The following is a 25,174-nucleotide window of genomic DNA, read 5'->3' as shown; positions in this document are numbered from 1 at the left end:
GATATAAAATATTCAAGTTTGATTTTCAACACACTTGCTTAAGTCGAGATCCTTCAACTTATGGATGGTTTAATATTAATCTAATAACATACTGAACTAATAAACTCAACAAATTTAATAAATATATTAGGAAGTGAAGTTTAACTCAATTTTATAAGATAATGAGCTTATAAGATTAAGTTTAGTATCAAACAAATAAGATTAATTTTATTTTTATTTTAATGAGTAAGCATATTTTTGTGTAGTATAATAAAGCATTTCTTAATTTTTTATTGAATGTTTTAAAACGTTTTTCGTATATATATATATATATATATATATATATATATATATATATATATATATATATATATATATACAGTAAGGTGATTTTTTTAAGAATATTTTGGTTTTCACTTGTTATTAAATGGAAAAAATGTATTTAGAGTTTAGGGTATTTCTCAAAATATCTATAACGAGTAAGGTAAATATTTATTTATGCTATAACTATATTGAAATGGCATCAGTTACCTGCAAAATTTAGTAGATAAATTTACTTTATATTTAATATATATATATAATCTTTTATTTTTAAATAATATAATATTTTACTTATATAAATTATTATTTTATGATTTAATTTGAAATAAATATATTTAAATATTTTAAATTATGATTTGTTCTTAATACTGTGTTTGAGAGATTTAATAATACAATTTAACATAATATTCGAGTTTATAAATAAAAGTAATTGAAAAATATTAAGAAAGCATATGAAATTGAAATTGAAATGAAATGGAATGGAGAAAGATAGAAAATGACATGTGTAGCATAGGAATAAAGAGTGCATATTAATAGCTAGCAGAGTCATTGATCCGCAAAAAATGGACTGATAGTGATATCAGAACAAACCAAGATATCAATGCTATCATCATTCATAAATATAATACATAAATATATATATGGATCATAATTCTGTCTTTTTTATTTTGTTTTCTTTTCGTTTTTAATCTTTGTCTTTAACTATAAGACAAATTATTTCAGAATAATGTCATTACATGATGGTTGATATTATTATTAACGTCATCAAAATTCATATGTTCACATATTAGGTTACCAGAAGCTAAAATCCAAAGTAATATCTATTTATAGTGATTAAAAAAGAGATTTTATTTGTAAAAACTACAAAAAAAAAGAGAGTATGTTGTTCAGACTAAAATTAAAATATTTATAAATACTATGAACAAAAAATAATGATTTACAAAAAGAGTAAAATGAGAGTGACATCTATAAAATATATTTGAGCGTACACTAAATTTGGTTGACAATTTGATAAATTAAAATAGTTAATTTTTAAAATTCTTTTAACTCATGCATTTTCAATATTGACTTTAAGCTTAACTTAACTTCATAAAATCGCCTCCTAATAAGTATGAGGTTTGCACCACAACTCGTGGGTGAGATAACATATTATAGGTGGTCTGATAACGGTCCGATAGCGGGTGATCTTATAAGTCCAACAAACACCTGCTAGCGGGTGATCTTATAAGTCCAACAAACACCTGCTAGGATATGCTCGAAATTACTCTGATACTATATTACGAAGTGGACTTTAAGCCTAACTTAACCCATAAAACCGGCTCCTGAGAATGAGGTTTGCACTCACTTATATACAATAAAATGTCTTAATCTGTAGTCGATGTGGGATTTTCAACAATATTAGCATAAAAGTAACTTTGTATTGAAATTAGAATGTTAGTTTTGTTTGTAAAATGAATATAAATTCTACAATATGCGCAAATAATATTTTTTTATTATCAAAATTTTAAAATTTTCATATTTTAAAATTAGAAAGTCTCCAACATGTTATCTTTCTTTTGTTCTTTAAAGAAAAAAAAGTAAATTATCTATCTTTTTTTAAATAAAAGCTTTCACGTTAGGCATCACTATGCAACTTGACATCTCAGCTATGCTGACACCTTAAGTAACAACAATCATTTGTCATCACATGAAAAAAAAAATATTATTAAAAAAAAAAAAAAAGAGAATACAAAAATATGGGGGATTAGACCAAAACCCATATGTTAACAAAAACGATACATAAGTAGATTATATCTATTCATAAAGGATTCTAAGAACATACTAGATGGTAGCCTATTATACCAATGAAAAAATTCTCTATGATTTATAATTAGTCAATCTATTAGCACACACATTTTCTTCACGAAAAATATGACTAACCTTAAACCTGATTTCCCACAATAATTAAGACAAATATTTCATCGATTACGAAACATCTAATGAACATTAATCATAGCAGTAAACACCACACAACCCAAAATAGAATCATATTTCAGTCAGACATTAGTAAGCCCCATCTTTTAAACTTTCTCCATAACATAACATGTATAACCCCATAAAACTCAACAATCATACCAGTCTAAACTTCTATCTCTAAAACTAGATATTAATAATCTTTCTAAACTATATATTAATAGTTTTTGCAAACAACCTCGTTCTTCTTTTTGAACGCAAATGAAAAAGTTAAAACAACTTATATTTGAGTCTCTTAAATATATTCTTTCCTATTTTAAATTTTATTACAATATATACAGATATGATATTTTGATGACATTACAATGGTTAAGTGAGTAATTTTGCTGGTGTCTTGTGCAATAATATTGTGGTAACATTGGAATTAACATGACTAAAAATAAAAATGAAAGATGAAATTAAAATAAGAAGTAAAAGCAAGTGGGATGAGTAAAATTGAATAATTAAGTGTGATATTATATTTGTGCATTTAATGAGCACACATGAATGAATGAATGACATAACATAACATAAAGAGGAGGCTAAACCCTAGACTATTGAGAGTTACATGCTGTGATTGCGATGGAGAGAAGTGTGTGCCGACTTTGTTGAATCTTGACCCTTCTTCTGTCTTCCATGCATGTGCTCAAACCCACCACACTTTCTCCATACCAATAAATGCCCTTAAAATCCATTTTTACACCTCCCAAATTAGTGCACGCATGTGCCTCTAAAATCATTTTTATTACAAATCAAATCCAAAAATATTTAAATATAATGAGTTTCGATGTTATTAATAAGATTTTTTAAGTTTAATTTAATAATATAAAACTAATATTGCATATATATTATAAATTAATGTTATTTTTAATTAATATAGGATTTTCAACATAACTTTTTTTATCGATACTAATTTGTGTGTGAAACTATATATGTACAAGTGGTCTGATAACAATTTAATAATAATGACACAATAGACCTAATAAATTTTAGTTAGAATATTTTTTAAATAACTTTAATATCACTTATACCTATATATAAAGGATATTTTTCATTATAATCATTTTTTGGTGTACACACAATTTTTTTTCAAATCTCATCTTATTAATACAATGGAGTATTTTGTCATTTTATAGGAATTACTTAAAAAATAAAATTATTTTTTAAATTAATATTATTGTACAGTTTTTATATGACTCCCTCACTCTTCTCTTAATTCCTTATTTTAAGGCAACAAAGAGAGCATATTTTCACACGTTTCCACATCAAATCTCACATATAAAATAAAATAACCTACACTTTTAATCACTCTTTGCACTTTATTTTTTGTTTTTTAATTTTAACCCATCCAAAATTATTTCTCTATGTATTTTACATCTCTATTATCGTAAAAATTGAGTAAAAGAGAAAAAAATGAATACACACGCCTGTGTATTCACTACTCTCAAGAATAAATTTTAAACTTAATTTTATATTCACTTATATACTGTAAACGGATAAGATGTTATGAATCTTTCCAAAAAAAATCATAGGTTAAAGATGTTATTATGATAAGAATAAGAATACAATTTTTATTGAAAAATAAATCTACTTTAGTGGTAGAATGTGTGTGGAAGATTATTGTAATTGAAAGGGGATATACATAAGATAAGGAAAAGGTATATTGTGAAAATGGGACCAAGACAATGAATGAAGAGAAGAAGGGCAATTATAAGGGTGCCTACCATCCACATGCAGGACCAACACATCATTCTTTACTACTTCACATCCATTAATTAAACCCTATTATACTTTTCCTCTCTCTTCTTTGCTCAGTTAGAAGAATACAAGAAAAGTAAATTTACAAAAATGACAAAAGCACCAAGACCCTTTGCTCATGATTGATTAGATAGATGATGAACATGTCGTAAATATTATTTTTAAAAGAAAAAAAAGTTTTTGTATAAATTAATTTATAAAATTTCGTATTAATATTTCAAAATTTTATTTTTGATATGTAGATATTAATTTTAATTTATGGGAGCATGACTCGGGATTTTTTTTGGATAATGCCGAGTGACAAGTTTCTAGTTCCGTGAATGTTTCTTGTCGTACCCAAATCGTCATACTTATAACGTGTTGTTCATTTGAATTTGAAGTAGAAGAGGGCAATTTCTTTTAGCTTTTCTCTATTTACTTCCTGCACATGCATATTTACTTTCCCATCTTTACAAAAAAAAAAGGCAATTGCTTTCTTCACTCAATCAATTTTAACTGTCATTTAACGAAAATTTTAAAACTCCATTATATCCATTTGCTTACGGATGTCAAATTCTGGATTTCGAAATCTGAAAGGTTATTTTCATATTTCATTTAAGCTTCTGGATGGTCATATCCAGAAGTGAATTATGAGTCCCGAATTTTCATATCTGGAATTATGTGCTATAAATGATGTTGATGATTGAGATCTGGAACTCATTTATGTTTGCTTACGGATCTTGACATCTAGAAGGTCATTTATGCTGTCCAGATAAGCTTTCAGATGGTGAAATCTGGAAGTGACATATTAGTTCCGGATTTGTATATCCAAAACTTTGTAATTTGACTTATGGATATGAATATTCGAAAGAATTTTTTTTAAATCTTTAAGAATAAAATGGATTCCGTATCAGTGTGTTGGGTGCAAATCTGAATTGATATAGTGCAGGGAGAATCAGCCAAAAAACCTGGGACAAACTACGGTGTAAATAGTAGTCCCATCTCTGTAGCAGTAGGCCCAAAAGCCCAAGAAGTTGTCGGAGCCCAAAATACGTAGTTTGAAAGTACAAATAAACAATTCTCTGCTAAAAAAATTTATTGTTGCCATGATTTTTGTATATATTTTTCTAAATTGAGAAATTCTACATGCGAATTGCAAATAAATTGAAAATCAAGGGTTTCGAACTCAATAATTTATAATTAATTAATAATAGTTTATGACAAATAGTTACTATTATTCCATATGACATAACTTAACCTTTTTAAGATCACATCTTGCTCTGAACTACACCACTGTGAGTAGCCACTGCAAAGAAAGTGTTCTTGGTGAAGCTTTATGGAGTAACCACTTTTCAATTTCAGAGTCCACAATTTGAAAAAAAAAATACTTGCATTTGATAACATGGCATCGTCTTTGATCTTCCGTGCTTCGCGTAGGTTTCTCAAACCTTCTTCTTCTTCTTCAGTATCTCTTCACCTCGCCACCTTCAACCCTTTAAGCTCCGCTCAACAATTTGCAACCCAAAACCGAAACCCCACTCTAAATGCCCCATTCAACCCACCTCAGCTTCAAAATTACAATTTTGAGTTTCGGAAAACTGTTGGGTCTCTCTCAAATTTTCATCTTGTTGCACACGTGTCCACGAGGCCCTCGAAGGAGGACAGGAACCAAAGTGGTAGTGTGAGTAATGGTGGTGGAGGAGACGCCACTTGGGTGGATTTGTACTTGCACAAGCAGGTTCAGCCCTATGCTCGCCTCGCTCGTCTTGATAAACCAATTGGGACGTGGTTGCTCCTATGGCCTTGTATCTGGTAAGTGTTCTTAATTATTCATCTTTGGATAATGCTTTCACTCTCATAAAAGAAGAGATCATGATTGTCTATAGACATTAAACTTAATAGTGCGTCGATAAACTTGTTCATTAACACTTATAATTGAAGAAACCACGAAGGGAAAATGAAATGAGTTTTTGGAGGAACTAATAGGAGAGAGTTTCTGCAAATTAATTTATGCATATGCTTATGGAAAAATTTCTCCATGCAGATTCTAAATCTCTAAATACCAATGTGCTAACAAGATTTTCACAATGTCGCCTAATCACAAACAAATTGTCTTGTATAGTAAGTTCGTTGACTTTTACAATACTTACTAGTCAAACAATGATGATCTTTTATTGACAGGGTATAGAAATTAAACTTAGTTGTGTAAATTGTATATTTTCTTTGACCCTGTGAAAGATTTCTACACTTTCATTCAATCACAAACCACCATCATACAATCACAAATTGCCAATTATAGTAAATCTGTTGACTTTACAATAACCGCCTTAAAGTTATGTCAATGGTGATTTCTTTTCGGTTGATAGCACATAGATATTAAACTTTTGGAAATACTTAGATATTGTATTGTTGTAAACTTGGATCGTGTGTAACATTGGGTAATGAATTGAGGAATTTTTAATGCCTAAAAGAGCTCTTTCTTTTCTGTAATTTAGATGTGCAACTGTATTTATTACAACCTTGTTATTGCATGCCTATATCATTCATATTAATCTCCTGGTCATTTCTAAATTCCTATGAGATTACTCGGTCAATGTATAGCTGATTTGGCATTGAACGTGGAAGCTACAACTTGTGTTATCAAGTTAACGCATGTATAGCGTCCCTATGATGTGAAACAAAACATAGGCCTAAAAAGTTCACCACTTGTTGAAACTCTATTCTCTCTTTCTTATTGTCTCTAATTTTCATGCCTTTAGGTCAATTACCTTGGCTGCAACCCCCGGTCATCTTCCTGATTTTAAAATGATGACTCTGTTTGCATGTGGGGCTTTGCTTTTGAGAGGTGCTGGGTGTACTATTAATGATCTCCTTGACCGGGATATTGATACAATGGTAAATGTTACATTTTTTAGTTGCTTTGATTGTTATAGGGGATAATGAGATAGTAGTCGAGTTGCAAATTATTATAGCAGGGTTGTTTGTATTTGGATGTGTTTGACTAAGATTATAGATGCTAAAGAATGAAGTGAAAGCTAAGTCATGGCAAGTCTAATGCTTTAACATTTCGCATGGCCTGTAAGTCATCTTTATTTTCTATAATTTGTATAAAATAATTTCATTTTCTAAGTACCTATCATGTTTCCAATGTGGTTAAATTATATCAAATTACGTGCCCCACCCTGTCCTTTTTGGCTTGATATAGGGGGATTTCTTGTCCTCCTTTCTTCTTAAATAACCTTGTTATTGAACTTCTTTTATTGATAAGAGGATTGGACTAAGATTTAGGTTGAATCAAAGAACCTAGCAGATATAATTCCATGCCCAAAAAATTGCAAGAACCTTTGCTTAATGGGCATGGCTGTGTATGATTAAGGCCCAAATTAATTTAACTTGTTTTGCAACCATTAGATTAACACTGGAGAGTTGGATGCTATTGATACAAACTAAATGCATCAATAACTAAAATGAAAGAAATATAGCAAAATGGAGAATCAAGATGCTGTGTCTATTATTCAGATAAAGGGAAATTCAGTAGAATAGGGTCTCTGCAGTCAGAGTTCTAACCCTTTTTTATTATAGAGAGCATCTGCTCTCTGTCCATAACTAACAGAATAGTACACATGGATATGTTCTCCTCACTCTGCTTCTCTCCTATATTCCAAAATCACATTCCACTATTCAGTTACTTACTGCTTCCTTCCCTTTCTCTCTTACATCCAGTTCATCACTTCTCTCTGTCATCGTATATTCCTTCCAGTGTAAACCTTCCAAGCTTTAGGCCCATGAGACAGTTATTGAGCTCCCATTCCCTTCTGACCCTGTAGCCAATTGTGGCTCTAACACCTATTGTTAGGAACCAAAAATTAGGAATGGGAAATAAAAGATAGCTTTTATTGAATAGGATGAAAAAGAACAAGAAATAGGAGAGCACCCTCTCCTCCAAGTTTTTACAACAAAGCTACTGCTCTATTCCCACATAGGTTTACAGATTTCAATGCCCCCTCTTAACCTAGTATACTCCTATTTATAGATATGATGGGTCTGGCCTTTGACATCCCTGTAATTAGTAACTAACAACTTTAATTCCATCTATTCTATATCCAAACTCCTATCTTATTTAATTTGATTTTATTGATATGACATTACTTTGGTGATTTTTGTTTCAGTTAAAACACTTCAGATTTAGTAAGCATGTGACGTTGTACTTCTCCCCTCTATCCTTTTCTGAAATGTTTTCACTTTGTTTTCCATGTTATAACTGATCTTATATTTTATGTTCTGAATGACATTGTATACCATTGTATATTGCAGGTAGAACGTACAAAGTTGAGACCTGTGGCAAGTGGTCTTTTGACACCATTTCAAGGACTTTGTTTTCTTGGTTTTCAATTACTTTTAGGTCTTGGGATTCTTCTACAACTTAATAATTATAGGTTAGTTCTTATAAAATTCCAAAATAGATCAGGGTCTATGTTTGTTATGTTGGAACTTTAGATACTTAGATTTGTAATCACTTAATTAGTTAAGGATAGAACTTTCTTGTATGGAACTATTGATCTGTGTTGCATGTCCTCAATTGTGGTTATGAAACCCTAATTGGCAAACTGGTCACCAAATACATTTTGCTTTTTGTTTTCAAATATTTGTATAGGAATCAGAAAAAATAATAAAACTTGGTTTCATTGTTTCCTATACAGATATTTTATAACAGAAAACAAAATGAAAGCTATGAGACATTTTTGAAATTAAAAGTGAAAGTAAGACATGAAAGCAGAAAAGATTTTCTCAAAGTAAGCAAGTTCCTACTTTAGCTTCTTCACATGGCTTGCAAGTGCCATGCATCCTTCTGCTTGAGTTCCATTGGAATTTTGCCAATTTTTATTTATTCTTTGGGCTTGTGTACATTTTGCAGTCGTGTTTTGGGTGCCTCATCCTTGTTTCTTGTCTTCTCCTATCCCCTCATGAAGAGGTTTACATTTTGGGTAAGAATTTCCTCATTTATAGTTTTTATTCTTAATTCTTTATTATTATTCTGATGCATGATCTTATTATGCGGTCTTATGATGCTCTCCTGTAACTAAATTGGTTAGCCTCAAGCCTATCTTGGGTTGACCTTTAATTGGGGGGCTTTGTTAGGATGGGCAGCAGTTAAAGGAAGTCTGGACCCATCTATTGTGCTGCCACTTTATGCCTCTGGAGTATTTTGGACTCTTGTGTATGATACTATCTATGCACATCAGGTAAAATAGTATTGCTTCCTGTAAGATGTAATCCATGTGGTTTTGCTCTGCTGTCTTTAACTGCTTCAGGATCTGCATTTATATGTTGTGTACCTTGATGAGTTTTGTTGCACTCCTGAAGTTCTGCCTGCTAATGGCCTAATTATGCTCTCCTTCAAAAATGAAAGGTGTAAAAGTCATAGTAAAACTTTTTAACCCTGTTCAGATGATTTGTCATGTCTAACAGTTTAAGTTTTTATGAAACAAAAAGTACAATGACAAGACTGCTTGTTACTTGAATCTTTTGTTTAAGGCAATGCTGTCAAAATTCTTAGTGTTTGAGAATATTTCTAACCTTGGCATTCAGGATAAAGAAGATGACCTGAAAGTGGGAGTTAAATCAACAGCTTTGCGCTTTGGTGATTCAACAAAGGAGTGGATTACTGGGTTTGGGATTGCATGCCTTGGTGGTCTTGCTCTTAGTGGATTTAATGCTGAAATAGGTATTAGTTTATTTCACCTTTCCATTCTATCTGTTTTCGTGACTGTTTGAATTCCATCAATTGTTTCTACGTCGATTCATTTGTGTGGAGCAGGCTGGCCGTATTATGCATCTCTGGGAGTTGCATCTGGACACTTAGGCTGGCAAATATGGACGGTTGACCTTTCATCAAGAGCTGATTGCAACAGGAAGTACGTTAGGGAAGTTCATTGCATAAACTCATGATTTTATTATCGAAAAAGGAAATTCTGAAAGGATCTCAATTCTTGATTTGATTGGCTAGACCATCTTGTTGGAGCTTCAAAAAGTTCTTATGAAAAGCAATTTTGAGATTATCCTAAACTTTTTCAATTTTATTTTCAGTTTTCAAAAGATTAAATCATATACCTTTGCTAGAAACACTTAATGGCATATTTATACCCTCAGACCTCAAAAGAACGAACCCCTTCAAAATTCAGTGATTGTTCAATTTCATTACTTTTCAAGTGTTTTGATTGATGATTGCAGTATGTTAGAAAACTTCTGAAGTAACAAATTAAACACTATGAGCTGACTTTGGTATATTTTTGTTTGCTATTTTATTTTTCCTTCAGATTTGTCTCAAATAAGTGGTTTGGAGCTATCATATTTGGTGGAATTCTAGCTGGCAGACTTTCATCATAGGGGTACATTTTGTCTTATAGAGAATACACCTGCACATTGCAAATTGTGCGCATACTTAAACTGTTTGTCCTAGGATTTTGTAGCTGATTACATTTATTTTGTGCAACATGTTTTTAGAGCCAATTAATTTATGGCTGAGAGTCATGTTCTTTTAGTTATTTTTTTTGGACTAACTGTACATGGTAAGTTACTGACATGATATTTGTGTACAAGAAATAAAATAGTTTTCTCCATTTACTAGTATTCATTGAAATAATTTTGGTAATGATTGAATTGGAAGACTAGTAATATTGAACTGGAAGGGATTGGTCAGTGGTTATGTTTTTTTATCCCTTTTGTACTGTCATCTGAAGGTTGTCCAGGTAATCCTTGGAAACTGCAGTGTCATGCAAATAAGATATGAAAAAAGAATGGGGCGATTTTGTGTACCACACACAACTTGAACATTGGAGCATTTGAGCTTGTGACCAAGAAATCAGATACACTTTTGCAGGATTGAAAATTAACATGTTTGGGAAAGCAGTCTGCAATGATGCAATCAGATATTCAGGCATTCCAAAGCATGAAATAAAGAAGAGACATTTGTTAGTGTATTTGAACAAAAAAACACTAGAAATTGTGTTGAATGCCACAGTTTGACTTACATTTTTTCTTTTCTTTTATGTTTGCATACATTGGAAAGTGTAACCACAGTTTCACTTATTTATATTTTTAGTTTCTGAAAATTAAGATGAGTTTATTTTTGCCTTCCAAATTGAAACAAATATTTTAATCTTGTAAATTTTAAAAATTATATTTTTCTAGTCTTTAAAATTAGATGACGTCAATAGAAATTATGAGGCGATGTTTGAAAATGAACACGTTCAAATGTTGACAATGGCATGTACTATTTCTTTTTTTCACTTTTCATAATATCGTTTGGTGGTTACAAGAATTTTTTTTTTTAAAAAACGAGAAAAATCACTTTATTTCAATAGTCAATCATATGTATAATTGGCTAATGTAATAATAAATTATAATGCTTAGAATTAATATTTGTCTGATAAGTTTGCTGAAAAATAATTTTAAGATTATTTAATTTCACTTGGATACAACAAAAAGTAACTTTTACGTAATAAAAACAATGTGCCACGATGCAAAGGAAAAACATATGAAAAAATTATAAGCTAAAATTTTCAAGAAAAAACATATTTTATCTTAATTTTTTTATTCAATTTAAGCTGATTTCAAACATTCAACTTGCTTTAGAGATAATAATTTATATATTATAAAATAGCTAAAAATGAAGAGAAAAGCTTTTTTTTTTATGGGAAGTGATTGTGATCTGTTTCCTTGCCTAGAAAATAGAGAAAAAAACACATGTCAAGATTTTTGTCACCAAGAAGGGAGTGCATTATATTACAGAAATCAACATGTCTTAACTCTACCAACAAAATGTTTGGGATTTGTCAAACATACTGCATGGCAGTAACGTACCAATAAAGAGATTTTGGCAAGAATGGATGAAGACAATTGCTGGTGTCACTTCACTAATAGGCATCCATAAGCCAAGTTAGTTTTATGTTGCCATTAGAAGTTACAGAAACTTTAATCTAAGGTGAATCATTTCAGTATTTGGATGCATATGTTACATTTTCCTTTTCAAGCAATTGAATAAGGAACAAGTTTGACAATAAATAAGTACATTTTTTTATCAGTGGGAAAGGAAGTGCTTCAACTGTGTCTCTAGGACAAGGTAATGAAGCTTTCTCTTGGTGTAACTGTAGTGAACAACGACCTTATCTCAGCAGCTGAAATCATGTACAACAAGGAAGAAGGGAGAATGTGGGATTTCAAGTTCAACTGCCAAAACTTAAGACCAAGATGAAGAGAAGCTGTTGATCAAGTCATTTACACGTTGTGTTCACCTGATAAGGTATAATAGAGAGTGTTTTTAGCCAAGTAGAGAAGAACAATATCTATGAGACAGAGTGTCTCCTACTTCTACCAGTTTTCCCCTCTGAACCACGAGACTTCCTACCTGATTTCTGGCGCTTTCCTCCTCCTTGACCACTAAATATTGCAATCCTCCCAATTCCCTTTGAAAGTGATGTTAAGAATGTTCTTCCATTTCCTCCCTTCTCAATCATGCCTTGTTTCATGAATATCTGTTCCTTCTCCAACTCACTCAGCCTCACCCTCATTCTTGAAATCTCCAGCTTCAGTTCCCGGTTCTCTCTCCTCAGAGATGCATAGTTGTCCCTTGGGGACATGGCTGCACTTGGAACACCACTGCTTATTCTCTGTGATAGCAGCCCATCTCCTGAACTCCCTGACAACGCGTTCTTCAAACGAAGCTGCTCGAAGTACAGGACCTGCACCACCATCTGCAGTGGAAGCCTGTCATTCTGGGCTGCATGGTTGCATGCTTCTTGAGATAGCTTCTGGCAGTCTATCAACTTGCATAGCTTCTTGCATTCTTGCTCTGTTAGTGCTGAATGTGCCTGAACAAGGAGCAGAAAGAATTGCTATTGTCAACATTAAGAAGGACAAGGTATATATATAGATTGAATAATATATGCCCTGAAACTGTAAAGTTTGTTGATTTTATAATAAATATCTTACAAATCCCACTAAGGAAAATTTCTGACTAGTTGGAAGAATTTGTTGATTTTTATAATAAATATCTTAAAAATCATACTAGGGAAGATTTTTTATAAGTTGTCAATGTCAAAACTAAAAGTTTATTGGTTGTTCACACAATTATGTTGTCAAGAACTGTTATATTACAAGCTGATTTTTATAATAAATATCTTAAAAACCACCCTAAAAGATGATTTCTGTAACTGCTGCATGACTAGGGAGCACCTAACTATTTGAATCAGAGATAGATGTTCTCTATAGTTGAAGTAAATTTACCTTCAAATAAATGTCCACAGCTCTATAGAGGCCATCATCAATAACACGAGCATAATCAGGAAGTATCTCTATCAAAGCAACGAATTTCTGTAGACTTAAGTACGGATCAGGTGCAATTTCTGCTAAATAAGCATCAATAAGCTGCCCCACTTTTAGCAGAGAACCATGGCCAGCAGAACAAAGCCCATCAGATTCATATCCATAATCTTCAGTTTCTTCCTCTTCGACCCTTTGCAAGAAATTCACCAGTAGCCTGTGAACTGTATCAACATCAAACAAAGAGTCTCCACTCTGTAGTGATGGTATAAGTAGATCATCTAATGAGACCATTTCCAACCGTAATGCAATCCTTCTTTCAAGCTCAAGCCTACAGGGAGTGGTTGCACCCAACATGATAGCCATCTTTAGCATGCCAAACAAAAATGTCAAGGGAATGGAAGAGCTTTTGTCTGTTGGCATAAGACTTACAAGAGTTTCCACAATTATCCTCTGGTCCTTTTCTACACTGGTTGGACTTGAGTTTGTCCTTGATGGATTCCAGAATTGACACTTTCCAATACCCTTTAGAGACGATTGAGCATAATGCATCAGTGATGCAATAATGCTGTCTGATCTCACCCCCATTCTTCCCATGGCACAAATAACTCCTTGGAAGTAATCTATACGCAGTACTGAGAGATCTTCAACCCACCAGGCAACACAATCCTCCTTTAGCTCTCTAGATTCTCCATCACAGTCTAATTTAGATAAGCCAGAAACTAGTTGCTCCTTGCAAGCATTCATTGCAATGGCTTCCACACATCCACTTGATATTTCAATTTCATCCACTGTATTTGGAGGTAACATCTCACATGTGGATAGCACTTCCACTGACTTCTGAAGACTCTGAAAGACAATCTCATTCAGATAAATCTCTGCTCTTGAAATGAGGTTTTGCTCCCGGTATTCTTCTGTCATTTCCAGATACTCTGCTGCACAACGAAGCCGGGCAACATTGAATGCTGTAATCTCAAAATTCATCCCATAACAGAACTTCATGGCAAGTTCAAATGTCTGGTGCCCCCCTGGAAAATTGAGGAGCTCCAAGTTTGAAACATTGGAACCCTTGGCTTCAGCCACCATCTTCCGGATTTTCCCACTTAGAGTCACCAAGGGAAACTTCATGAATCAGCACAAAGTAACGAAATTAGTGTAAATAGATTTTGAATTTAAATTATTATTTCTGTAGAATCAAAGACATTGTCTGAATAGTATTGAGTTGACTGGTGCAGCTATGTTGCACTCAAAACAAGCCAAATAGAAGTCATCAACTTTTCTCTTTGATATCATAAAGTAGGCATGAAATTTGGCAAATAGTGGTTGATTTTTAGTTGCTTGTTAGCATATTATGAATTTTGGACATGCTGTTCACTATATCCCAATTCATGGTAACTGGTAGAGACACCCAAATCAAACTCATGACAACTACAGTTTAGAATATAAAACTTACAACTCAACGACAAATAGAACAAGTCATGAAAATATCTAGTGGTTTTCAACAACATCTCAAAAGAATTACCTTGTGTAGCAGAAAAGATTCCCCATCAACGACAATTGTAATGTCACCGGCAACATCAGCAAAAATCCTGCAATAAAAAAATATCAATATGGCATGACAACTGTTATAAAATCCTGTCAAGGATGCATGGATTCTTAAATCCACAGCATCCTTTGAGTCCTTCCACCATTCACCAAAAAAATTTGCACACCAAAGAAATGAGAGTTGAGAATAACAGCACACGTCAAGAAATAAGAATGTTGACTTTAAGCATCTGTTCACCTTTGAATTTTCTGAAGAACTTAGATAATCTCTATCTAGCTAAAAAAACTCCAAAATATCCCACCATAAAAACTGTTGCTGGATATGCATAACCTTTTACCACAAAATCCACACGAAGGAGAAACCAAGGTATCAAATGTTCAACAAATTATCAAATGCTTTAATTTCAACCCCGGTAAGATAGAACTAGAATGAAATGAAGACTAAAACAAGCACGCGAAGTTACATTTTCAATCCACCTTCAAAAGAAACATAGACAGACAAGTTTATTACACTCCCACAAGACTTACATACACAGGCAAAGAGAGAAACAAGAAACAAAAGGTTGCTGAATTACCTAGTAGTGAATGAGTTGCAAAACTTAGGAGTAGCTGGAGAGCGTTTAGAAGAAGAGAGGGAGGTTTCAGAAACCATCTTTCTCTCTCTATCTCTCTATCTATGTATCTATCTATGTATCTGTTAGAAGAAAGAGTGAGGAGAGTTGAGAAAAGGCAACTCCTGCTGCTGCTGCTGCCTGATCTGTGTTTGTTTCAGGAACAGCAGCACAAACTGAGGCTTGTGGTGTAGCTGTTGATGATTAAACTATCAAATGATGCGTACGGGAAGATTGCTGGTTCAGGAATATTTTGGAGTAAACGCCCCAAAAGGCCCTCACCATACCCTTCATTTATTCACAAATGCCATCACATACATACAACTTAGCTTTTTCTTTTCGTTTTCATAACATGTGCTGCTGTGTGTAGTAGTAGCCAGCCTATGGTCTTCTTACCAGTGCTGAACCATCTTTTGCTTTTTGGCTGCTTTTGTTTCTGCCTTTTGCGTTACAATACTATTACAATACACTATACAAATACAGTGTTCAGACTTCATATTCATATGTAATTATCTAATCAAGTGCCATTGTTGGCCTTCGACGTTGACACTTTACGTTACAAACTAAAACACTGAGTCCAGAGTAAATTTTTTGCATACACAAACAACAGGGCTGTGCCTGTGCCACTTGCTTTATCGGGTTTCGATTCTGAAAAATTGAAATGACCAAAACCAAACGTTACAATTATACTTTTAATAGTGCCCATTAATCAAACAGTTACACTACACAAAATTCAAATTGTTTTACTAATAAAAACTGTTAATTAAAGTGTGTTGTATGGAAGTTACAAATGAACTTCAAAATTCAAACACAAAATTCTCTTATTATATATTTTTTTTCAATTCAGATGCTCCATCACTGTCATGAAGTTTCAATTTAGATTAAACTTGTTTAACTGGAAAATAAGTAAAATCTAATCAAGAGCCTTTCTCTTATATCTATGTGTATATACATGAATATGATATCATATGAATTGATAGTTAAAGTCATAAGTAAAAAAACAGTATAAAAATCTTAGTTGTAGCTAGCTCTGCATATGATATTTGGTTGGATTTACTTTTATGAATGAATGATGATTGAAAATTGGTGACACACTTTTATGCATGGCAATGGCATTGTGAGTATCACCTCAATCTTACTTTTACCCTCATGATATCTTAGAGAAACCATGGAAGTATCCCTGCAGAAGATAGGATAGGAAGGAAAGGGTAGCAATGCAACTAAGGTTGAAAAGCAAAAGATGTGACACGTAGGGCAAGGGCACGATGGACATGCAGCAATCACGATGACAGTGGGGTTGATTTGGTGAAGGTTTTGGGGTCAATGTTGGAGTGTAGAAGGCAGAAGAAAGAGAGAAAGAGGGTGTTGGTTTGGTTGTTTGTTTCAAAAGAAAAAAAAAGTGGTCTTAAACATCTGACATGGAGTGTTGGTGGCATGGATCAATGTCACTGAGGTGACACGGAACTCAATAAAGATGCAATTATTAGAGACAGCACCACTACACATCTCTGCATTCTTATTCCTTTTCCCAATTCATTATAAATTATTCATCACTCATCATACTATTTTTCAATTGTTTTAACAATAAATTATGCTCATAGGTTGCTGTATCATTCATGTCACAAGTACATTCCTTCCTTGTCTGAGGTATAGTTAGATATTTATACCCTTTTTCTTTTTTAGACCAAAGTTCTCCTTCATTTCTGCATAACCTTTTATATTTAACCATTCATACTTTATCCAACTTCATGACAAATATAATCATTTTCCAACCCACCAAATTGTTTTCCATAAACACTATCAGATGAAAGCCTAACCTTTCAGAAATGTTGGGGCGCGTCTTACACCTTAACGGCTCAATTATCACAAACTATGTCTACCTTAAAGTAATGTCAATAAGATTAAGATTATGATTGTGTTTGTTTTAGTGTTAAAAATAAACACGTTTATGAATGCTTTTCTTGTCAAATTGGCTAAAATGACACCAAACTACTTGCATCTGTTACATGTGATGTGTGTCTCTTTTTGCACATCACAACATCAGATATTTATTTATGTTTCATAATCAACCATGCATGACATAAGCCCAATGACCAAAAGCACATCATGCACATGGGACATGTACATCACCAAGTCCCTTAAAAATCAAGCAACCACCACCAGCCAGTATTATGGGATCAAAATGATTAAGGCTATGGTAATATATATCTTCTGAAATCAAATCTTTTAGGCATTGTTAGGGTTAATAATTTCAAACTCTACAATTAGAATTCAAATTTCATAGAATTTTCAAATTGTAAAATTCAAGAGATATTTTCTAAATTCAAAAATAGCTTTTAAATTCTACAATTTTAAAAAATAAATTAGACTTTTCACAAAATATATGATGATATGGAAAGAAAGTAGGAGATGCAGGAAGAAAATACCATGGTATTTCTTCTTGCATCTCTAAATCTTTCTTTCTATACCCGTACATTTTTTGAAATACTAGAATTATTCTTGATAGTTTTGGGTAATTCTAGAATAGAGGTTTCGTAAGCAAAAGATGTTTCTGAAATAAAATTTTTTTAAGCAAAGTGTGTTTCCAGAATAGGAAATGAAGACAAAAAACCATTTAAGAATATCATTTTTTGAACACATTTGTTAAATTTCCTGAAATGGTAAATTTGGAATTCATAAAATGTGTTTTGGAAAGTATGTTATGAAAATATTCTAGAAAGAATAATCTGGAAGTCATTTTTAAAAGGGGTAAAATGATATTTTCAAAAAAAGACGGGGTGCAAGAAGCCATTTGTTGGGGTATAGGGAGAAGCACACTAGGCTTCTTCTTCCTGCACCCCTACATTTTTCTTCCTTCACCCCTACAATTTTGTAAATCCCAAAACTGACCTTCACCTTGTTCTGAAAGCAACTTGTTGATTTCCAGATTACTGAATCTAGAAGTCTAATTTTTGTTACGGATTGATGGATCCGGAAAATTATTGGATTCATCAATCCAGAATATTTATGGACTTTCCAATCCGGAATGCAAAAAAATAAATGCGGATTTCCCATTCCTTAAAATTACCGAATTGCATTGTTCGGAAGAAGAAAGAGTAGTGTGGATTTTATGTGTATTTTGGGGTTTTTTGAAAATAATAGGGATATTATTGTCTTTGCATTACATTGTGGGGGTGCAGAAAGAAAAATGTAGGGGTGCAGGAAGAAACTGCCAGCACCCTATCAGTAACTCAACCCAAGCCCACTCTGATCATCACCAAGCCCAAAATGATCCCAATATTACATTTTGTTTTATGATTTTTACACTAAGAATTTACTTTTCAGTGTATACCAAGTTCTTTATAAGGGTTATCTTTGAATAAACAAGACAGAGAGAGAAGGAGGTTTTTTTTATATCTTTATTTTACTGTTTTCTATTCCATTTCTGTTTTCTATTCCATGAAATCCTAACAACATATGAAATCTACATTTATGCCAATTTTTTTTATAAAATACATTATTTGATCATCTAAACATATTTTTCTCTTCCAAATGGTGTAATCTACTTATGTATTGAATTACCAATACTAAGTCCATGAAATAAATGATAAAGAAAGCATATTAAAAGTCCAAGAAAAATATGAACCAGTAGATAGTAATAATGTTAAATGTCAGGGTGTTTTTTCTGCACTCCATCAAATAGGTAAAAAATCAAGATGTCTCATCTATTTCAAAATATATTTTAAAAAAAATATTTTTAAAAAACACATTTCAAAACATATTATACAGATTTTGGAAATCTTTTTCTGAAAATACTTTCTGAAATTTCTAGAAAATATTTTTCAGAATATACTTATAAATTCCAGAAAAAGGGAAAGTCATTTAAAAAAGGGTAAATTTGTATTTTTAGATATTGATAAGGTGCAGAAAGAACTTTCTCAGAGTGCAGGAGAAAACACCCTAAATGTCACCTACCAATTTGTAAGCGCAATCAGCACTGATAACTCCTTTAAATATTACACCCGATTCCAACCCTAAACCCTAAAAAATGAGGTGCATATAAAAATACTTCAGAACTCATTTTTCCAGAATATGTGTTCTGAATTTTTTTTTGGAACGAATTTTTTGTATTACGTATTTTCTTATCCAGGACTTTTATTTTTGTTTAGAACATAATAATCTCTCTTCTGATCTCCTATTTCGGAATGTTTTATTTTTAAATCCATATTTTTTTTTTAGAATTTTGATTTTTGTTTCTGAATTTTTATTTTCAAAACACCTCTTCCAGATTTATTTTTCCGAAATATATTAATTTCAATTCCAGATTTTTATTTCTGAAATAAAGGGTATTTTTAAAAATTAAAAAAAAATTGGGTTGCACGTTAAAAATATTGGGTGTAGAAAGCATTTACCTATATTATTTCAGTAAAAGGTGATAAATTGAAGCATAATAAAACTTTAACCCTGTTGTAAATTAAATAAAAACACATTAAGAACTCAAAAGTATTTTATAATTTTAAACAGATTAAAATATAAAATCAAATAAAACACAAAAATCAATTATGAAACCCTTTTTTCCATTCAACACCCCAAGCCATAACTCAAAGCTCAAACCAATTTCATAAGTGAAAGTATGTTCTCGTAAGTATCTGTTTGGTTTGGTTTGGTTTTATTTAAGCACTGTATATAAATAAATTTATAAATTGTTTATAAATAAAAAATATATTTCTACACGAATAAAATATTTTATTTCTCTTAAAATAACGTGATTCATATAGGGTAGTTAAGTGGATTGATTACTCAGACTTTTGTATACATGTTGTTATTACTATCAAATTTACATTTTAATCGATAGTTTTATAAGTATCTTTTAAGTATATATGTTTTTAACAATAAATAGAGTCGAAATGATTAAATATAAAAAAAAAACGCATATACATGTTGATATAGTATTCACATTACAAAAATAAACACACACAATTTTATTTATAGATATCATATAGGTATTATTAGATATGTAATATTATTATAAAAAGAATAATTATAATAAAATTTAAAATCATTAAATATTATTTAGGACAACATTCATAAATTTAATATAATATAGGTGATATAGCCTAAATATTTAAAAATAAATACAATTCATTACGAAAATATAATTAAATAAAAATTAATTTTAGAGATAAAAATAATTAACTATTATTTGACTAAATTAAAGACCATCTTATAAACTTAAAAAATTATTGATATGAAAAGTAGTTTATAAATTTGTATTTAACCATTAATTATCAAATTTTTAACTACTTACTACCTTTTATTCTGAATTAATTTTTATATTTAGAATTTAAAACATTAGTAGCTAAAAACTTAATTAACTAATTTAGATATCAATTTAGAAACTATTTTATAATTTTTTTATTAATAATAAAAATCATTTTAAATATAAATAATTTTTTAGTGTCTAAATTAATATCTAATTTTCAATATAGTGCCTAATTATTTTTTTCCTAAATTTAGTTACCATTTTATAATTTTTTTAGTGCAAACTTAAAGACAATAAATATTAAAGATCGATAATATGGATAAATTTGTGCAACAAGAGTCTAAAATAAATTAATATTAAAATCTAGAGAAACTTTTCCATAAACAAGTTTAGAAGAAAAAAATAAATTAAATTAATTTTTCTGTAAACTAACTAAAACTTATGTACTCGGAATTAATTTGTCGAAGTTATTTCTTATCAACATCCACAAATTTTGATTTTTAATATAAATTAATTTAACTCATGAAAAAACTATTGTTTTTCTTAATATTTATGGAAGATTTTCCTCTAAATATGTCCATAATAAAAACTTGAAACAACATGAGCCATTGATAAAACTATATTTATTATTTTTTAGATTTTAAATAAAAACATAAATGAAATATAATAATTAATATTATTTCAAGCTTTTAAATTTATTTCAACAGATATATAATAATGATAGGAAGTAGCTTCTTTAAGTGATTTAAATTTATTACTTGAATATATTCATATATAGTCTAATTTTAATATTAAAAATATCCGTTTTAGACAGAATGTTTTAAAATTTATCTTTATTAGAATAAGAAGACCACAAAACGTGTAAGAGAAGTCATGAATTTGGAAAGTATTAGGAAATTTTCTCACACGACAATCTTATTTATAAATTTAACAAAAAAATCTTAACTAATATTTTAGACTAAAAAGGAACTTAATAACATCAATCGATAAAATAATCAATAAAATATGTATAGTTGATAAGATTGAATATAAGATCATGTTGATGTCAACTTCACCTGAATTTGCACCAACAACTCCTTATCAATATATAAATAAAAAATAATTTTAAATAACTTAATTAAAATTAAAAATTTTATGTTAAATTTTTTTATTATATTCTTATATTATATGATGTTATATCATATATTTACTATCAAATGTACCCTAATATCTTATAGACATAAAAAAATGTATGATTTTTCTGAAATATGAATATGTCTAGTGAATGAAGATATTTAAGGGTATATTGAAATTAGAGTACACAATAACAGTAATAAAATGATTAGAGTAAGATATTAAGAATTAAGAAATGCAATATATATTAGAAAATATATTATATACTTAAAAATTACATTTTTATTAATTAAATGGTAAGTGAGTGGTCATTATCGTGATCAACATCTATCTGTCGGTTCAGTCCGCGGGCTTGCGGGCCAACCCGCTTATTTTTTTTTATTTTTTTTTGGAACGTAGAGGAGGAGTGAAGGTAGTAGTGGTGTGCAGCAGCGGAGCAGCAGTAGCGCGTGATAGTTGTAAGCGAAGTCTGACGGAGTCGTAAGCGAAGCGAGCGACAGCGCTGCAAAAGAGAGTGCGTCGTGTGCATTTTTTGGAACAACGTACTTATATTGTGTTTTGAGTGAAAACCTAATTTTCTTTCACTCAAAGTTGTTATTCATCCACTAAACCATTGCTGTCAAGTCAATTATTTTTATTTTTTTTTTATTTTTTTTACGGACTAGAGAGCTAGCCCGCCCCGCCCCGTTGCTGGTCCGTGCGGACCACGAATTATACATGGCAGACTAATGCGGGTCAATGGATTGAAAACGTCAATCCACCTCACATTTTTTATTATGGACCGGCCCGCACGACCTGACTTATTTTAGCACCCGCTACATCTATCTATTCACTTTCCACCAATCGTCCACCAACAAACAAAGTGTTATTTTAACCAAATATATATGAACCAATCATTCCTCAAAAATAATTAATTATTTATTTATTTATTGTGACTAACTTGCTTTGATTTATTTATTTATTAAGTGTTGTCCATTCGAGGTAATTTCATCCTTAGTTTCTAAGTTTCTTCCTTCTTCTAAATCCAAATTGAGACCTCAACCTTCACTATAATGAATAAATATCCAAATTTAGTGATGTGACAAATGAAATCAAGTATGAAAGGCTTTTGTTTTATGAGTACCTATATGTTTCTAATTATATTTATCAATAGATTATAGAAGTATTATTTGGTTCGATTTTTTTTGTAATGAAATTTTTGGTCACAAATATTGATATTTTCTTATTTGAGTATATAATAATAATTTTTTTTTTTATCTTGAGTGATAAATAGATTATAAGTTTTTATCTGAGTCCTGTGATTATTTTCTTCTCTTAAATGGATGATTGATCTTTAATTTTACAATTTTACATATAGACTTGCACTACTAAAAAATTATTAAATAAAAAATTAATTTTAAAGACAAAGATAATTAAATTAAATATTATTTTAAAAATTAAAAAATTATTAATATTAAAAATATTTTTTAATATTAATAAATAATGTCTAAATTAATATCTAATTAGCTACCAAAATTTTAATTATTAATTTTAAAATTTAAATAATTAGTAATAAAACTTTGACAATTAATTAATTTAAAAAATTATTTATTAGTAATAAAAATTACTTTATATATAATTGATCCGATCGGTCATCGGTAGTCGATGACGTCAGCAGCAGAGAACCACGTGGACCACTCGCAGGGTGACACGTGGACCAGGTGACAGATAGATCAGGGGGAACGTGATCGGTTGCCAGTAACCAAGTGACCACCGACAGATCAGGCGGCAGAGAAGTCAGGGGACAGATCACCCAGAACGGTGATCGGTGGTCAGTAACCAAGTGGCCACCAACAGACCAGTTCCCAGATGAACGCCTGGGGGCAGAACGCGAGAAGCAATAGAGCACTGATCAGTCATCGGCTGCATGGTCATCGGGGTCTCGTGTTACACGCAGTTAAACTGGGACTGAGGTTCCCAGCGAGAGCGTTACGCATGGACCTCGCATGAGCACATCTCAGGGAATCGTGCACGAGAGTGGCCTGAGGGAGCTAGTAAGCCGGTCAGTGATTGGTGATTCCCTCAACCCATTACGTGCGTGACACCGTGAAGGGTAAGCCGTCTACGCAGAGAGCAACGCTTGGTGAGTGTGCCTAGACCAGCCACACCTGGCGTTCTCCTGAGAGTATGCGATTTACCCAGATGGAAGAAATATGCTAAGTTACTCCGCAAGGGAATAACTTAGCGCACAAAGAGAAGCGCTAGAGCCCTTCAAGTAGTGACACGTGTGTGGTTAGATGTGAGTCGCATGCCTCCACGTGTCATCATCTGAGAAGGGCGCGATCCAGATAAAGGTGCACTCCGTACCGCTAAAGGTACAGACAAGCGCAGCCAAGCGCAGAGACGCGCAGACACTCACACTCTACTGATTCTGGAGGTACGTTGTCGCAGAAAAGCATAACAGGGTTCTGGCACATGCCAGAAAGCATAACAGAATTCTGTTAGGCCCAGATACAGGCAGTGGCATAAAACAGAATCATAGAGAAAAAAGAGAGGGGGAGTTTTTACACACACTACTAGTTTTTCTCATTGATGGTTCTGTGATCTAACTTGATCGTCGGAGTGCAAACGGCCGCTAGAGGCGCCGTATGTGTGTTTTGCAGGTCGCGTTTGGAGATCCCAGAGAAGGTTCTGAGGGTGATTTTGCAGATAACACAGTCGCGTAGACGGGGCAGAGAGTGCTACGAAGCGATTCCTCCACGTTCTAGTTGTCGGCAGGATCAATAATAATTTTTTTCATTTATAATCAATATAATATTTAACTATTTTTTTCTATAAAATTAATTTTTATTTAATATTTTTTCCGTAAAATTAATTTTATTTAATATTTTTAGTGACACGTGTAGCTATTTGCTTTTGAGACAGATAAAAACAACTTCCTTTTCGGTATGATATTTTCCTAGAATAACTGAAAAGAACCAAGATTTTTTATTCAAGTTAATAGCATATTCAAACAAAAGTCAAGAAATCTTCCTTGTGTGGTCATCCCTTAATCACTTATATATAAAAAACTTTGGATTTATTAAATACTTAAGATAAAATAAAACAATATTTTATAACATACTCATGATAAAAAGAGTAAAAATAATATTATGATATTATTATTATTATTAATTATGAAAAAGAGATGTGGAAAAAGATGCTTAACTAGTGATTGTAGTTAAGTCCACTCTAAAGTCTTGGCCCCCATTAATGTTTTATAGACATATCATGGATTAATTGAAAATGATGTATTTGTTGGTAAAGCATTATAAAAAGAGAAGAGAAGGTGTTG

The 25,174-nt window shown here is 31.5% G+C and overlaps 2 protein-coding genes across 5 annotated transcripts; one reads left to right on the top strand and one right to left on the bottom strand.

The window, feature by feature from the left end:
- Window positions 1-5,279: 5,279 nt before the first annotated feature.
- On the top strand, window positions 5,280-11,141 carry LOC137826109 (4-hydroxybenzoate polyprenyltransferase, mitochondrial). Of its 3 annotated transcripts, none has more exons than XM_068631967.1 (9): window positions 5,280-5,841; window positions 6,789-6,924; window positions 8,344-8,465; window positions 8,945-9,014; window positions 9,123-9,272; window positions 9,619-9,754; window positions 9,848-9,944; window positions 10,347-10,418; window positions 10,910-11,141. In XM_068631967.1, exons 1-8 carry the CDS (start codon window positions 5,432-5,434, stop codon window positions 10,414-10,416), a joined length of 1,191 nt encoding a protein of 396 aa, XP_068488068.1. In that variant the 5' UTR covers window positions 5,280-5,431; the 3' UTR covers window positions 10,417-10,418; window positions 10,910-11,141. The 3 variants fall into 3 exon arrangements, with proteins under 3 accessions (XP_068488068.1, XP_068488067.1, XP_068488069.1); XM_068631966.1 differs by having other exon boundaries at window positions 10,770-11,141; XM_068631968.1 differs by lacking the exon at window positions 10,910-11,141 and adding an exon at window positions 10,799-10,817.
- A 778-nt stretch (window positions 11,142-11,919) lies between these two features.
- LOC137825824 (BTB/POZ domain-containing protein At3g08570) lies at window positions 11,920-16,110 on the bottom strand. Of its 2 annotated transcripts, XM_068631615.1 has the most exons (5): window positions 15,471-16,110; window positions 14,873-14,939; window positions 13,315-14,472; window positions 12,437-12,899; window positions 11,920-12,323 (listed from the first exon to the last, which is right to left on the bottom strand). In XM_068631615.1, exons 1-5 carry the CDS (start codon window positions 15,545-15,547, stop codon window positions 12,307-12,309), a joined length of 1,782 nt encoding a protein of 593 aa, XP_068487716.1. In that variant the 5' UTR covers window positions 15,548-16,110; the 3' UTR covers window positions 11,920-12,306. The 2 variants fall into 2 exon arrangements, with proteins under 2 accessions (XP_068487716.1, XP_068487715.1); XM_068631614.1 differs by having other exon boundaries at window positions 12,230-12,899; window positions 15,471-15,909.
- Window positions 16,111-25,174: the final 9,064 nt, after the last annotated feature.

Source organism: Phaseolus vulgaris, chromosome 8 (genome assembly GCF_000499845.2).
Source record: "Phaseolus vulgaris cultivar G19833 chromosome 8, P. vulgaris v2.0, whole genome shotgun sequence".
NCBI classification, from domain to species: domain Eukaryota; kingdom Viridiplantae; phylum Streptophyta; class Magnoliopsida; order Fabales; family Fabaceae; genus Phaseolus; species Phaseolus vulgaris.
The sequence above is the reverse complement of the archived record's forward strand: the minus strand, read 5'-3'. Positions and strand labels throughout refer to the sequence as shown.